General features: G+C 37.1%; 1 protein-coding gene across 8 annotated transcripts in view; it reads left to right on the top strand.

The window, feature by feature from the left end:
* Positions 1-14611, top strand: part of ADGRB3 (adhesion G protein-coupled receptor B3) — a 474460-nt gene extending 459849 nt beyond the window's left edge. For all 8 annotated transcript variants that reach the window (XM_075414589.1, XM_075414591.1, XM_075414590.1 and 5 more), the window contains 3 exons: positions 4336-4371; positions 11758-11862; positions 13804-14611. In XM_075414589.1, the coding sequence (XP_075270704.1) occupies positions 4336-4371; positions 11758-11862; positions 13804-13992 (330 nt within the window). In that variant the 3' untranslated portion in view covers positions 13993-14611. The remainder of the gene's footprint in view (positions 1-4335; positions 4372-11757; positions 11863-13803) is intronic.
* Positions 14612-15860: the final 1249 nt, after the last annotated feature.

The raw sequence follows: 15860 nt of genomic DNA, 5'->3' as shown, positions 1-15860 counted from the left end.
ATGCAGACCTCTTTTCACAGATTTTCACTTTGGTCCTGGCATGAAGAGGGGATGGGGTGGGGGGAGGAGTGCGTGCTGTGGAATGGATTTTATCAGTTAAGATCAAAAAGCTGTAGAAATCAGAGATGGAAAAAACCTTGTCAGGTCATCTCTTCAATCAATGCAAGAACATTTTCTACAGTGTATTTCTCTAATACATAGTCAAAATTCACTTTCAAGACTGGAGTGAAGGGTTTCCACTGTTTCCTTTAGCAGATTATTTCATAGTTATATAAACTTTATTTATTCCCAAAAGCATCTCCAAAATTTCCTTTATTTTTTTCTTTTTTTTCTGAATTACACCTTTACAGATTTTTCTCACACCAGCTTTGTTTGTCAGTGTTTATATCCTTCTAAGATTTCTGAACAAGATTCTGTGTTTGCCTCTTCCAGAGCTAAAGATTAAACAAGCTCTATCACTCTTTTATCCTTTCCTCTTGATCCAGTGTTATTAACTCTTCAAAAGTAATTTTTGCTGCTCTTCTCTGAAATTTCCCCAGTTTAAGGCACGATTTGGCTTATGTCAGTGTAGAGCACGAATGCAGCTCACTGGAGTTGTTCAGAAGGGGTTATTCACACCCTTGCCTGTTTAAATGGAGACTTGACCTGGTTTTGTAGCATTTGTAATTGTGTATATATGGCAGTTCACTACTTACCATATCCCTTAGCTTTTTCAGAATTATCCTAGCTGACTCCCTGACACAGAAGAATTTCATGCACCTGCAGCTTTTTATGCAGTCCCTTTATTAGTTCCCCTTGCAGGTCTCCAGCATTAGGGCTCTTCAGTTTGGAGAACAGATGACTGAGTAGTGAATGGGGAAAGATTCTTCGTATTTCCTACAACATAAAAACCAGAAACATCAAATTAAATGGAAACGGATAAACAACATGACTTCCTGTGTCATATTATGAATATTTAAATTGTGGAATTCACTGCCTCAGCACATTTTGGATGTCAAAATTACGAATAATTCTAAAACATGATTAGACTAATGGAATAATGTAAAAAAGTGTTATTAAGGTCAGCAGACTAAGCGTCTCACAAGGAAATTCCTAAACTACTGAAGAGCTAGGGAGCGTATTACAGCAGAAATGTCACTTTATACTTGCCCTTCTCTATATCATTCGTGAGGTATCACTACAGAACCTGCTCAAATACAGAATACTAGAATACTAGATGAGGCAAACTATCATCCTTCACAGTCATTGGTTATTTATATTCTACAAACACTAATACTCAAGCAGATCTCCAACTGATCTTTGAAAAAAAAATCAGCTTCCAGTCTAATTTTTTTATTGGTTAAAATAATTATCAGTTTTGCAGGTGGTTAAAAGGAATAGCTTTTTGAAAAGACACATACTGGTGTGACCAATTCAGCAGCTCATTTGATTCAAGAGGTCTTTTTTCCCCTTACTCCACTTCACTCAGCTGCTGGCTTTCATAAATTTAAATTGTAGTATGAGCCAGATGGTTGATTTCTGAAAGCATTTAGGTATGTGTGGAAAATCCCATTTTTCTCAGCCAAAATAGACGCAACAAGTAAACTTCATTTAAGAAAAAAAGTATATATACAATCACAACTGAAGTGTTTATTTGCATGTTTTAAGCTTGTTGTATATCATACAGAAACTAGGAGAAGAACTTAGTAAAATGACAACTTCCAACTGTGACCACAGGAAAACTTCCTTCCTCATAAATCAAGATTCGCGGTGACTTCATACTCCTGAATATGTTCTTGCTCTCAAGAACACTGCAGTCATTTCAGGACAATGACGTAGTAGCCAGAAGGACCCGATCTTGTACCTAGTGCTGTCAGTGACAAGATTGCAGGTGACTTTCAGTGGTGCAGGATCACATTCATGACCAGCACCTTTTGTTTTTCAGAAACTTGCAGAACTTCACTGCTACTGTTCGGACCTGTGGCCGAACATACGTTTTTTTACATACTTTTTATGTGTAAGGAGAGCAGGCGCTGACTTGTGCTGTATTTCACCATACGCAGCCAGGGAAAAAACTGAAGAACAAGCACAGAACAGATCTTCTTTACTATATAAGTTCAAAATAAATGTGTTTATGATAGATTCTTTTTAAGCCCTAGAAAAATTCTGACTGAGATAAATCTGTGGTATGACGTGTTTGGTCACAACTAGCGTGATCCAACAGCAAAATTGGCAGTTACCTTTTTCTGACAATATGACAGTTAAATATATTGCAATCTGTTAGCTATGCCTTTCTACCATGTAAACAGCGATAGAGTTGTCTGGCAGCAAAATCTAATAATCCAGCTATGCCAGGAATATTTTTACTGGTCAAGCAGACTTAACACAAAATACAAATGCGCCAATTTTATAAATCACAGCATTTAGCACACTATGCATTTCTTCCTAAATTTTTGATGTTGTTGCTTAGGGTTGTCAGTCAGATGGTTCGATGATATCAGGTTTATTACTAAACTGTAGCTTAAAAATAGCTTTTTCAAGCATTTTTCAAAGCTACAACTGTAAACTTCATCTCATTGTCTGCTGTATGTATTTCTTCTTTTGTAACCACAGAGCCTTTACAGTGGTAAATCTGCTTTAATTGAACCTTAAAAATAGATCCTTCTTCATTAGAAATACATAGATTTCTTCAGGTGCTGATTTACTGTGGAATGATGAAGGCCTATGTCAAAGGTACACTTGTACCATGGCCCCCTTAATATGAGTGAGAAATAAAAACTTAGCTACTTTAAATATTTGCACATAATGTCCTTATATTTTTCTTACCTCCAAGACCTTTTTTATTTCCATGTTTTCATGATAACTTACTTTTGCAGGATTGTTTAATTTATTTTAAAATACCGTTTTTAAAGTGTGCTAGGTTAAATCAAGCTTGGCTGATTAAAGATAGCTTCTCCAAATCTTGGTGGTGGTGGTTGTTTTAAGTATATTACGGACTGTTATTTTATACAGCCTCCCAGATCTTTAGGCATCAGACTGTGCTGACAGTGCTACAGTGATCTTCTTTATATTATTGTGGATTGGAGAATCAAAATTTTACTACAAAACCAGACAATATGTCACAAAGTAGTATTATGAAGGGCGCAGAGACCAAACATTTTCCACTTTCTACAACTGAAAGACTTGTAAAATTATGTCTTTCAATTGTAAAAAACCAAAACAGCCTTCTAAAACCTGCATGTTTGCTAAACCAAATAAAATCAAAGTCTAATGAAGTCAGTAACATTATTCATCTTGACTTAATGGATTTGATTTGTATCTCACTGCAGAAATTAGGTGCAATTTGAAAAGGTTCATTTACCATGATTTAAAGCCATCCTATCCTACCACAAAAATTAGGGTTAAATTGTAGCAGCAAGTCTTTTTTTTTTCTTGGGGTACTTTCCCTTTCTTTACCCCCTCCTTCCAGAATGAGAATGTATCTTTTCTTTCCATTCACATGTTCTTTGCACTCTTTTTTTCAGCTCTTTCCACCATTTTCTCTACATCTTTTTAGTCTATTGCAAGCCATTCAATTTCCAACCTTAGGAGAAAAAAAGATATTTTTATCTCTTTTTTGTAATATTTCTGCTTCTTTCTAATATAATTTGACTTTATAATTGTTTAGAATCTATAAAAAATTCTGTGCAAAATTATTTGTGATATATCTAAGCAATCATGCTGTTGCATTGTGTACAAGCAGTTACTGCACTAGTAAATTATTCTTGCTTTAAATCAGATGCTTTGAATCAGATTTGTCATAAGTGTAAAACAAAATCATTGCTTTCTCCATCCAGATTGTCAGCTGCAAACAAACAAGCTGAAGCTATGGAAAGTATACATGGCTTTGGCTTGATTTTGCTATGAGTTATTCCATCAAACTCAATGGAGTTGTACCAATGTAAGCCTGATGTAGGAAAGAAGAAATTTCTGTATACTTATACAAATCTAAACCATAGATACACATAGATAGCTGTGTAAAAAGTATAAACATGATAATAATTTGCAAATATCACAGACAGTACAGAAATAGACATATTTTATACAGGCTCAATTGCATGAAAATAACATGCACATTACACTTCCCGGTGAAATGCAGTCTGGCTTATATCAGAGAGGAGAATATAATACCAGTCTAATAACCTGCATGAAAAGTCATGCATTAAATTATCGAGATAAAATCTACAACCTCTCACAGAATACCTAATATATATCTGATAGGAAAACAAGAATGTTATTTAGACTCATTAATACGATCTGGTAAATAGTCCCCTTGTTAATACAACCTCTTTTTTCTTTCTTTTTACTGCTTAATAGAGAAGAAAATCACGTTATTCGGACCTTGACTTTGAAGTAAGTTTTACTGAATTATTCCTGATTATTAAAAGTATTTTCCTAAAAGTAAATGTGAAGTGTTCATTTAGCAGATTTTAGCCTTCTGACATAGTAGATGTCGTAGGGTTGTTCAATTGGTACTGTACAAAACATCGTGAGCAATTAATTAAAACTACTTTGGTGCAACTTGTTTGTTAAATATTCTGGGATCAAACTGTCATATTGCAATATTAACCATCATGGTTTCAGTTTTTAAATTCTATGCCTCTTCATTTTCATCTGTTTTTCTTCTTTGTTTATTTTATTATGTTTTGCTGGCTACCTATCTATGGAAAAAGTGAGACACTTCTGTAGGATAGGCAATGTTGTTAGGGAAGGTTGCTTTGTTCAAGAGATTCTCAATCATTTGTTCTCTCTTTCGTCAATTCTAATTTATTGGCATAGGAGTTTCACATCCAAATAGTGATTATGAATGTGTCAGATTTTGAACGACAAAGTGCTGCAGTTGCCAAAGCTTACAGATCACATGCTACATAAAAAAAACAAGTTCATGTAAGGTTCTTTAGGTTGGATATCCAAAATTTCAGAACTAAACCCCATTGAATGAGAAGGTTTAGTTGTGTAAGTTAATGACCATTTTGTTCTATCATCTCAGTCAGTATTATTAAATCTCTTAGAGTTTTGTTTATTCGAGGATTTTCTCTGCTCTCTACCAGAAGCAATACAGCAATTAGCTTGCAAAGAGATGTTAATAATTTATGTATGTGGGGATTTTGCACGGGTGGTCTGTTCATGTATGTTAATAATTTGATATAATTCATTACATGTGTATACAGAGAAGTTGAACAATCACAACATTTGCATGGAACTTACAGATCTCAGGCTAAACTTTAACATCCAGTGATCACTATACATCAACCATAACTTTAAAAAAAACCCTCTATGTTTGCATGTGCAAAAAAAAAGCATTTTTTATTATCAATTTGGGTGTAAGCACAGCACATGTACTCTCAGATTTCTGATTCTAGTGCATAGAAAAGAAACAGGCAGAACTAGCAAAATGCAGCCATAGCAGTGGTCACAGAAGCCTTGCAATGAGAGAAGGGTTTGTTTTCATGACCTGCTTTGGCTGAAATGCCGACCTTCCATGTCCAGTTGTGGTTTATTGGTAGTTTAAGATCACACTTTAATCTCTTATGTTATTTTCCCCCAGAGACTATAGCTACCCTAAGCAGTCATGTAGCATCTCAAATAAAGCACCAGACAAAGATTCATGGCAAGTTTAAGGAAAATAATATTAAAATATTATCCTAAATTTGCTTTAGGATAAATGCCTAGAAAGGAGGAAAAAGAACATGAATCAATAACAAATTCTGACAAATAAGCAACTCTAAAATTAAATGCAAATAATAGGAATGGAAGTTTTGTAATTATAATGATATAAAGAATTCTGCATTTTACTGTTCTTTATTGAAAGGTAGGAATATCATGCCATTCACAATGAGATCATTCTCTGTGGCAACAGATGCTAAAACATTCTTCTTACCACTCAGGAGAGCATAATCCAGCACCAAATAAACACCAACAATGCTGTACACTTTCTGCTTTCAAGAATCAGGCCTCCCATTACAGATTTTCTTTTGACTCACATAGTGTATTTAAGATGCTTACACCTTTTCTTGTCTTCTGTGCAGCATTGTTGCTCCATGGCCTAATATTTTTAGAAATATGATTATAATGCAAGAAAGGCTATTTATTTATTAAATGGGAAGGATGGGGCCATTGGGAGTGACTGCTGAGAAAGCGAGCGTGGCAACGATACACTGCCAGTTGCTGCTGTGTTTTAAAAGTACTGACTCATAGTAATGCCATCTCATCTCCCTCTTTTATGGTTTCTCTGAGTAAGTCTGTGGGCTTTCCTGTGTTCTTACACACAGCATGGCTGTCTACCCAAGGTAAAGCAAAATAAAAAAGCCGTAAAATGTTCAAATAGCCACCTAGATTCCTTCGCTTAGCAAGGCATATTGAAGAAGGGAATTAAGTTAGTGTTGTGTGGCCAAAACACTGCTATTCTGATACCTCAAAGCAGCTTGACTGCAAAACAGAACAGAGCCTGGAGGTGAGGTCGAGCTAGAGTGATTGTCCATAGTACTTAAGCATTTAACACTTCCTCTTCTTTGTCTGCGACCAGTGCAAGATGGCACTCTTGAGACAACATCCTTCCACAGTTCTGAAGATAACAAATGCTATGGATGTGGTTCTGAGGAAAACAAATGCTAAATACACAGTATGGACAAGACTGTGTCAAGCTTGGATCCCTCTGTCCTTTTGCTTGGAACACTCCCAGCAGTCTCTACACCCTCAACCTCTCACACGTGTCTCTCTGTATCCATACAAGATAAACCCTCAGGCTATGCCTATCTTACTAAAGACAGTAGGGGGAATATTCCTGGGTGCCTATTCCTATTTTTAGAATGACCATTACTATTTCAGTCTGGATCACCCTTGTGTCTCCAAACAGTTCTTGAAATGTCCTTAGAGAACCACTGCAACCTGGGTACCATTCACAATAGGCAATTTGGTTGTAGAATTCTTATTCTGGAGACTAAGCGAATTTCATAGCACTCATGAACATTCCATGCTAGATGGTGCCAGAGAATGGTCTTGGACATGTTTGACCTACTACAGTAGAGTAACAGTTTCGTTGTTTAAAAAAAAGAAAAAAGACTGTGCTAGTGGGCTGCAATGCAACACTCACCTTAATATAGACAATCTGAAGTAAAAACAAACACATGAAAAGCAATTTTTTTTCTGAGAGCCACAGCTGAAACTCAAAGCCAGCTGCTGTGTGGTGTGAACACAGGCAGACCATGACTGTATTCAATGCCATAAAATAATCTCTGTCTCTGTTATATCCAATATATGCAGAAATACAGGTGTAATTTTAAGAGCCTTTGCAAATGGACTATAAATAACAAAAGTCCCGCGACTGTTCTGTGTAGAAAGCTTATGGTTCCAGTCAAAGGAAAGGGGCAGAGAAAAAAAATGACATCCAAATTGACCAGCCCTTATCATAGATCTTAGAGAGGAGTCTCGCAAGAGCTGGGCCACCCATATCTTGTTTTCCATTTTTAAATAGTTTACCATTGCATTTTTAAATTATCCCTTTACACAGAAAAAAGAAGACAGACTGTAACATACTGAGTTTAGTTTGTCAGCAGAAAATATTGCTGCTATATAATAGACTGTCCACTATTAGAGTTTGCAAAACACTGACTAATCTATTTAAACTTTGAAGTTTGCTAAAATGAACAGTCAACATGGAACAGCTTTACAGCTCTTTTCTTACTATTACTAAGGATTAGTTTAGACTCATTCATGCAGTACTGTATCCAAAACATGACCAAAATTCATAGATCTGGGAGTTCCGGATCCTTGCTGCTGCTGGCTGGGGTAACCCCAGCTAAGTGCCCTCCAGCTCCAGTCATTATGTTCTGTTTTCCCCCAAAGCTGGACAGGTAGCTTTTTCATGAAGGCTCAGCGCTAATACTTAGCTGTCAAATCAAATAATTTCATTCTAATTATGTTGAACAGAAATAAAGATGCTGTGGAAATTCCCAGGAGGGAATTCACTGACACTTACAAAAACATAAAGGAGAGATAAACAGTATTAATGACACACGTTTTAGGTTTCCAGATCAAAATTACCTTTAAATTCTATGAGAGGGTCTGACTCACGGATTTTCCCAGCCATCCACCCCACTCCCCTTTTTATGGGGCATTCATTGGATCTACTCTGGTAATAACATTTATGCTAAATAATTCAGAAAAGTGCCTTATTACCCTGATCCCCAGGATTCAAGTAATCTCCGGCTCTTTTTGAGTTCCACCCATAAGGGTGAGAAAGGATATAGAAGACAAGTATGAATAGCAGAATGTCTTCTTTTCTTTCCACAGAGCAGTAGACTCTCACATGCAATGATACTAAACTGATCATTAATTGCTGGAGCAGCATTCTTTCAGAATTTCATCTGTGATAGCTATTCATTAAAACAACATTACAAACTCAGAGAAAAGTTCAAAATTATTCTCTCACTAACCTGAAGACATCTCTCAAAGGTGAATAAAAATATGCTTGCACTGAAAAATCCTTTCCCATTCCTAAGTTTGGCAACTGATCATACCTATAACATCTTGAAAACACAGCAGGTTTCTATTGTAGGGCTGGGAAGGCATTCCCCCATCTGTTCTTTCCACTTAGCTGTTTTGTACAATATTTGAGAGAGAGCATTTTTCCCTGTGGCAATATAGACAATCACCAAGGCAAATTGAATAACATTATTATTATTATTATTACTACTACTATTATTATTATTGTTACTACTACTGTTATTTGTAAGATTGACCACAAATCTTCATGACTATGTTTGTGCTTGAGCTAGAGTTCAGCTAAACCCTGTCGTAAATAAAAAAGGGAGCTGGATACCAAGTAATGTTTGAAGTCCTTCCCATCTTGATGGTAACCATCCACACTGAATCCTCTTCTGAGAGTAGATGCTCTTCAGAGTAAAGCTTAGTCTTTTCAAAACACACACTTGATGTTACCTGCTAGTGAGGGTAGAAACGTGGAAGGGGAGTCTGTTCAGTCTGACCCCCTTTAGGGTGTGGGGCACGAGATTTATGGAGCCTGCAGGAAAGAGCACAAGAAGTTGCATGTCTGTAGCCTGGTGCTAACTGAGGTGCTTCTGGAGGGGATGCGGCATTAATGGGCAAATCCCCAGCTGCACCTGAAGACGGTATGCTTTCAAAGGGCAGCTTGAGAAGCTCGTTTTCCATCCTGTTCAGGTCCAGATGCTTCTACAATCACCCTAGTATATATGGGTCAAGATCTCCAGCTCTGCATTGATAAAACTTGTGTATTTTTAAGATCGATAAAGCTGTGTTTTTCACATTGCCTGTTTAATAGGGAAAACAGATTAAACCCCCACAAATACTTAGTGGGGTTTTTTTTTCATAAAAGAGAGTTACCCAACAGACCATATTTTCTAGAAAGAAGATAAGATTGTGCTTTCTAACAAGGAATTTAAAAGAAGCCTAGAAAAGAAGAATCAAAGTTGAAAATTTAAGTTACTGCACCTTCAGTTCAGATATGCAGTGGGGAGGGGCGGCTGTCAGTGGGTAGGAATTATGGAATAGAAGCCAGGAAAACACAAAGCAATTAAAAGATAGGTACATATGCATACCAGTCGTTCTGCTATTAAGAATAAAATTTAAAGCCTTTTTTCTGGCAGACTTCCCACTGCAAATGTTTAATTTCTCCTCCCACCTGCTTCTCCTCAGGAATAATGTAATGAACTAAGATATTTGCATTATTCATGTGTGCTATTTAACGAATTCTTGGATACACAATTCAGAAAAATATCAGAAAGTAGCATTCTCTATATTCCTAGCCTTCTATTAAAGTTTCCAGCTGGAGATACTTGTTTCGCAGTCATATGCTATTTCCGGCTTTCAGAGCCAATATTTTAACCGACCAAATCTGTTTCATTCCTGTGAGCATGTCTCCTTATTTCAGTCAATGATAATTATTGAGGCAGAACCTTTCTTTTTTAAATTCTATGTATATGAAACTTGCTACATATCCCTGTCTACCACGTTTAAGCAATAGCTTAAAAGAATCCCTAGGAAGTTACTTAAGTGAAACTCCCCTCATAAATTTAGATCAGCTATCTCTAGTTAAATACATTTTGCAAGGAGTTCATCACCAAATCCTGCAAAATTGTTTCCCTTACTCACCCCACAACTCATGTTAAGTTAATAGGTCTTTAATTGCTTGCTGTATCTCATGTCTCTTTTGTGAAAAATGTTGCCAATTTTCTGTTCTCAGAAGTGAAACCAGTTCTGAACCTACAGTGTATCTTTATGAAGGATAATATGGTTATTACAGCATAGCAGTAGAAATGCATGATCAAGAGAGTAGCCACATTTCATGAAACTTATGAACACAGAAAGCAAGTGGAAGATAAAATTGGTATTGGTAAAGCATTATTTGAGAGTCAGCTACTGCCACTCCATTTTAAAAGGTACTAACCCAGACCTGGCAGAAGTGTTCCTTGCTGGGATGGGTCGCACTCAGCCACTGCGTACGTAGGTTTGCAGGGTTCGTCGCTTACAAGGCCAGGAAAAATCAGGTTTGACCATTAATGGACATGCACAGAGGCTGGTGTCCTGTACCTTTTGCGTCAACATTATAGGCTGCTGCCCTGACTGTAACTCAAGTTCAAACAGTTACAAAAGCTTAAGAAAAGCCAAGCTGAGCCCATCTGCTGCTGGACTGAGGTGAAGCATCCTCCGTCCCCCCTGTCCACCCAGACCACAGAACTATGAGATTGGTTGAACAGTAAGAAGACTTCGGCTTTGCTCCGCAGGCTGGTCTGAACCCATAGCTGAATGTGAATTTGTTTGGAAACAACGCAGACCATAGGTTTGACAGTCTAGGCTTGAAAACAGGCTTCACTCCATGTAGCTGCCAGGGGAGATACATGGCCAAGGCTCTACTCCAAGTGTGGGGGCTCTTTGGGGTCTCCACCTCTTGCACAGGAGTGCCATATAATTAGTTTTTGTGGATGACTGCCTTGTGCATGGGCTAGAGGGAGGGTGGTTTCCAATTGCCCAATACATGAAATAAGAAAACAAGTAAAATTGCCAGTGTCACATTGGACGAGTCTCTGAGCAACCTGATCTAGTTGAATATGTCCCTGCTTATTGCAGGGGGTTGGACTAGATGACCTTTAAAGGTCCCTTCCAACCCAAACCATTTTTCTGATTCTATGATTCTAAAATTGAAAAACTATGCCTATTTTTCTCAATATGAATGCCATTTCAACTGCATTTTATGATGACCTCAATGACAAAAAGATGTCTAATTAAAAAGATATAACATTTGAGGCTTTTCCATTTTGGGCCAGGATTTCTAAATTAAGTGTTCTCCTAAAAATTATTCCTATAAGGACCATTACAAACTGCTGTCACACCCCCATAGAAATTGAAATATTAGCATGCATGCTGAAAACAGAAATTCTAGAAAATATTCCTAATGTGCAAGAGATATCCTTCTGAGAAGTTGTCATCACTTTCAAAATACTTCTAGACTAGCAGAAAAACAGTGTCCCTTGATTTCAGCAACTCAATAAATGTGGGGTAAAAACAGTCTCTTGTACATGGGAAGAACATTAAACAGAGCAGAGAGAAGGCTCAGCGCAATTCCCTTCCATTGGTCAAGTCTATAGGGAAAAGATGTCCCTGCCAAATTCAATTTACTTTATTATATTGAGGAAAATAATGCTTCTCTTAAAAAAGCCCAGATTCAATTATAAATGTAAGCAATTATGTTCCATTTTGCAGAAGGTCATGCATACAAGAAAGAGGCATATGGAATTGTTTCAAGAGTTAAATCAGAAATTCCAGACACTGGACAGATTTCGGGATGTACCAAAATCAGGCAGTATGGTAAGTTTTCCTACTTAGATATTTAAAATATGATGGATCCTTAATAACAACAACGACACAAGAGTCCTTTGAATTCAGTGTTATTTCCCAAGAAGACTTCACTCTGCACTGCCTTTAGATAGCCTCAGAAATTAGAACCAAAGATATTTTCAGTAAATAATCTATGATGAGACTCATTAACTATTACAACTAGACAAAAACTAACTCACTGACGTCATCATACATGACAAGTAATTGAACTGTAGGGAACAGATTTCAAATCTGTGTTCGTCTCCCAAGTCTAAAGGACTTTATACAGTGAAAGCAGCTCAATAATGCAATTTGGTCAATAGGGCTTTTCCTCTAGCTGGGCAAGCAGTTATTAAATTTTTTACTACAGACAAGTCCAGCTAGATTCACCTATATGTGAGACAGTCTAGAAAGCACACAGGGTCTCTGTAATGCCGTGTCTTTTCCATAATAAGTTTATAAGTATCTACCATGGGAAAAGCAAAAATTAAATCATGCTGAGTTGACTCTGCTATCATCATAATTCAAATTTATACACACATGCATAACACCCTGACTACATCTGATAATAAAATCAAGGAAACAGTTGATTCTGCCTAATTGAAACAGCATATTTAGTGTGACATATTTGTTAGCAGTAATATTATGATTAGTAATAATTTTATATAGATTTTTTATGATGTGAAAATTGTATATTAAATGGAATTGAGCTAGAATCATTGTATTCTATAACTTTTTCAGAAGAGCTGCTCTCAGACATGAAGAAGAGGTATTAAGCAGATGTGAGGCCAATGGATTTACACCATTTACATCATCTTAATCCAGCAGAAATTTGGCCCTGATTCTTTGATGAACCTTTAGCTGTGATATGTGTTATTCTGCACTCAGTTCTCGCTCACTCCCCCTTCTGAGATTTGCTGACATGTAAAGTTTGCATTAGACTCCCTGTTTGAGATTTGCTGTCCATGTAAAGCTTGAATTAATTCAAAATCTCAAAGGGAATCTCAGTGGAAGCGTTGTGTTTACTCTGTTTCTCATCAGCGCAATGTTTTTGAAAGGTCTGCTAATACAAGCTGCCTAGAGGAATGGTCTATCTGTAAGACAGTCAGAGAGTGATCCAGGTACCTAAATATAGGCATCTCAGGCTATTTTAGACAGCCTCAGGTGCCTTAGTCTATTGCACGGTACAGGCAGTGATGACACAAGTCTCAGGGGAGACCTGCAGCTCTCATGAAAGATAGCTGGAGATCAGGCAGAAAATCCAAAGGCATCTAAAATGGTGGAGAAATGTTAGGTTTTGGCAACTAAGTCGCACCCAATATGTTACAGCAGAAATCACTAATTAAATTGGTCTTCGTCCATAATGTCTTTTACTCTGTAAAAGTTAGCATTCAAAAATTTTGTTCAGTAGAAAATAACCAGCTTTCAGCCTGTTAATCTTAATATGCATGAGCTCATGAGCCTGTAAAGCAAGGTGGCTCTCACAGCATTTTCAAGGAGTAGCTTTGCATGGTTCTGTCATGCACCTACCCCAATTTAAAATCCAGCTGGCAATCTTTGTTTCAAACCACTCCATATTTCAGGCAGCAAGCTGTTCTCAATTACCTTCCCTATTCTTCTCCCACTTTTCTACACAATTGCTGTTAAAAAGATGACTATTGGTACTGGATCACTCAGCCATTCCTCATGTACATTTGTTCTTGTGAAAGAAAGGGCTTAGCTGGCAGCTCAGGTGAGGAGCCTGCCAAAGTGTTGATTGTTCACAGAGAAAGAGTCACAACGGTGCTGAATACCCGCCAGCCTGGCTCCCTGCAAAGCCATTTTCCCCTCTCTGGCTTCTGTGTCTCATGAGAGCACGTTAGCGATCCGCCTTATGAATGGAAAACACGTTATTTCATCCTTGGTTTTAACTCTTCTTTCTTTGATCTTCAGGAGAACTCGGCGCCGAGCAAGGCTCCATGGGACAGTTTCAAAACCACAGGTGACTACCAACACTATACAACGATAAACGTATTAGACACAGAGGCAAAAGATGCTTTAGAACTCAGACCAGCAGAATGGGAGAAGTGTCTGAACTTGCCTTTAGACGTGCAAGAAGGTGACTTTCAAACAGAAGTTTAACAAAAACAAAAAGAAACTGAGCAAAACAAAAGCAAAACAAAAATATTTCATTGCACTGACAATAAAGAGACTTTGGGAATCCTGGCACTCCTGTCTGAACATTGCGACTACTTTATGTCAGGCTCTTCCTCTGCCAAATGTCAGTGGTTTTTTCGTACAGTATATTCCCACTAGTGCGGCTAGTGGAGAACCAGGTGTACAATTCTTACCATCGTGTGTTGTAAGTACCCGTGGAATGGATTTGTAAGGTAATCTTTATAGATAAACCTCAAGCAACGATTCATGTTGTAACAGCTTCATTTGGTTTAGTTTTCAAAAAACTTCACCATGAAGCACAATGTATATATTTATGCAGTTTTTAAAGTTTATAACAGTCTGTTTGGCCATTACTACACTTTTTACTTTATAATATAAAAGCAAAGTTTTTGTCATTAAATGAATGTCTGTTGAGCTACATTCTTCATTGCTTTAAATGCAATAAAGTAATAATCTCACTTTTATATGAATAATATATTTCACATCTTTATTATTGCAGTTTTCTCTAGAAAGCTCAGAGTAGCTTTCTCTGCTGCAGCTGTGTATAAAATATTTAAAATGTTGTATGGTGTAAATAAAACTTTGTCTACATATCAGTTTCTTAGTGCATTTTATTTTGTATTTGTTTATTTAAAATTTGCATATTTATAAAGTCTTCTTTAAAAACACACCTACTGAATATGTATTTGGAGTTTTAATAGTATGGTGTTCTAGTTCTTGCAGAGTTTCTAAAACATATTAGTAGGTTTGTATAGCCATCCTGCTTTTTCTTAGGTATTCTTTTGTGGCAATGTAGTATATAAATTAGACTTGTCAGAATGCGATTATAATTGTTCTGTTTTACAAGAATTTTTGTCTTGTGTCAGAAAAGCAAATAATGGAAAATAAGTGAAGTTTCAATGCACACATGCAAAGCAAATGTTGATTCAGAATCATTACATCTTGTTCATGATCTTGTTGCTGTATAACAAGAAAGACTTGCAAGATAAAAAATTCTGAAGTATTTTAGGCAAAAAAATAAGTGTGTTTCATATCATAGACATCAGATATATATATTATTATACATTATCAAGAGCAGAGAATGATGCATGTTGAAAATAGGGTTAAATAATTATGAATAGAAAGACTAAATTTCCCTTTCTGTGCTTAGAACCAAAAGCAGATCTTCAAAATCTCTCCTCACCTACAGCATGGGGGGGGGGGGGGTGGGGAGAGGCGCAGGGGAGAGGCGCAGGAAAGAGGAGGGTATCTCAAGTATTCAGATGCCATATTTCTAGAAAAAAAAAATCTAAAGCTATTTTAGTTCCTGCTGTATGGAATTGAATACGCTGCAGCCTACTAGCTGAAGAGTTCTTAGAGAGGAAGAAAACATGACCACCAGTCTGCTTCAGAAGTAAAGAGACTAGAATAGACACTTGTCAGTGAGACCTTACCCAGAGCATTGGTAGAAGGAGATCGCCATTCACTTGCTGAGAGAAAAATACCTAGGGACAACCTTAGGACCATCTTTTAGAAGAGTGTTCCAGTTTGTAAATCCTTTCTCCAGGTACTAAAGTCACAGAAAGAAGCCTGACTTTGTCTACTTTGAGTGAGCATCTCATGCAGAATGTAGATTTCTCTAATCTAGTGCTTCAGCACAAACACAAAGTAACTAGCTACCAACCTAGTATCAAGTTCATTAACCGGTTTAGGTGCCTCAAAGTTAGGTGATGTAGTACTCAATATTGCAATACATCAATCAATCAGAACTGGCTCTTTATCAAGAGGCTGAGGCAGAAGAAGGCAGCTGGCATGGCTGGCTATGCAGCCTACTAACATCACACCTCTGAGAC

Source organism: Opisthocomus hoazin, chromosome 2 (genome assembly GCF_030867145.1).
Source record: "Opisthocomus hoazin isolate bOpiHoa1 chromosome 2, bOpiHoa1.hap1, whole genome shotgun sequence".
NCBI lineage: Eukaryota > Metazoa > Chordata > Aves > Opisthocomiformes > Opisthocomidae > Opisthocomus > Opisthocomus hoazin.
The sequence above is the reverse complement of the archived record's forward strand: the minus strand, read 5'-3'. Positions and strand labels throughout refer to the sequence as shown.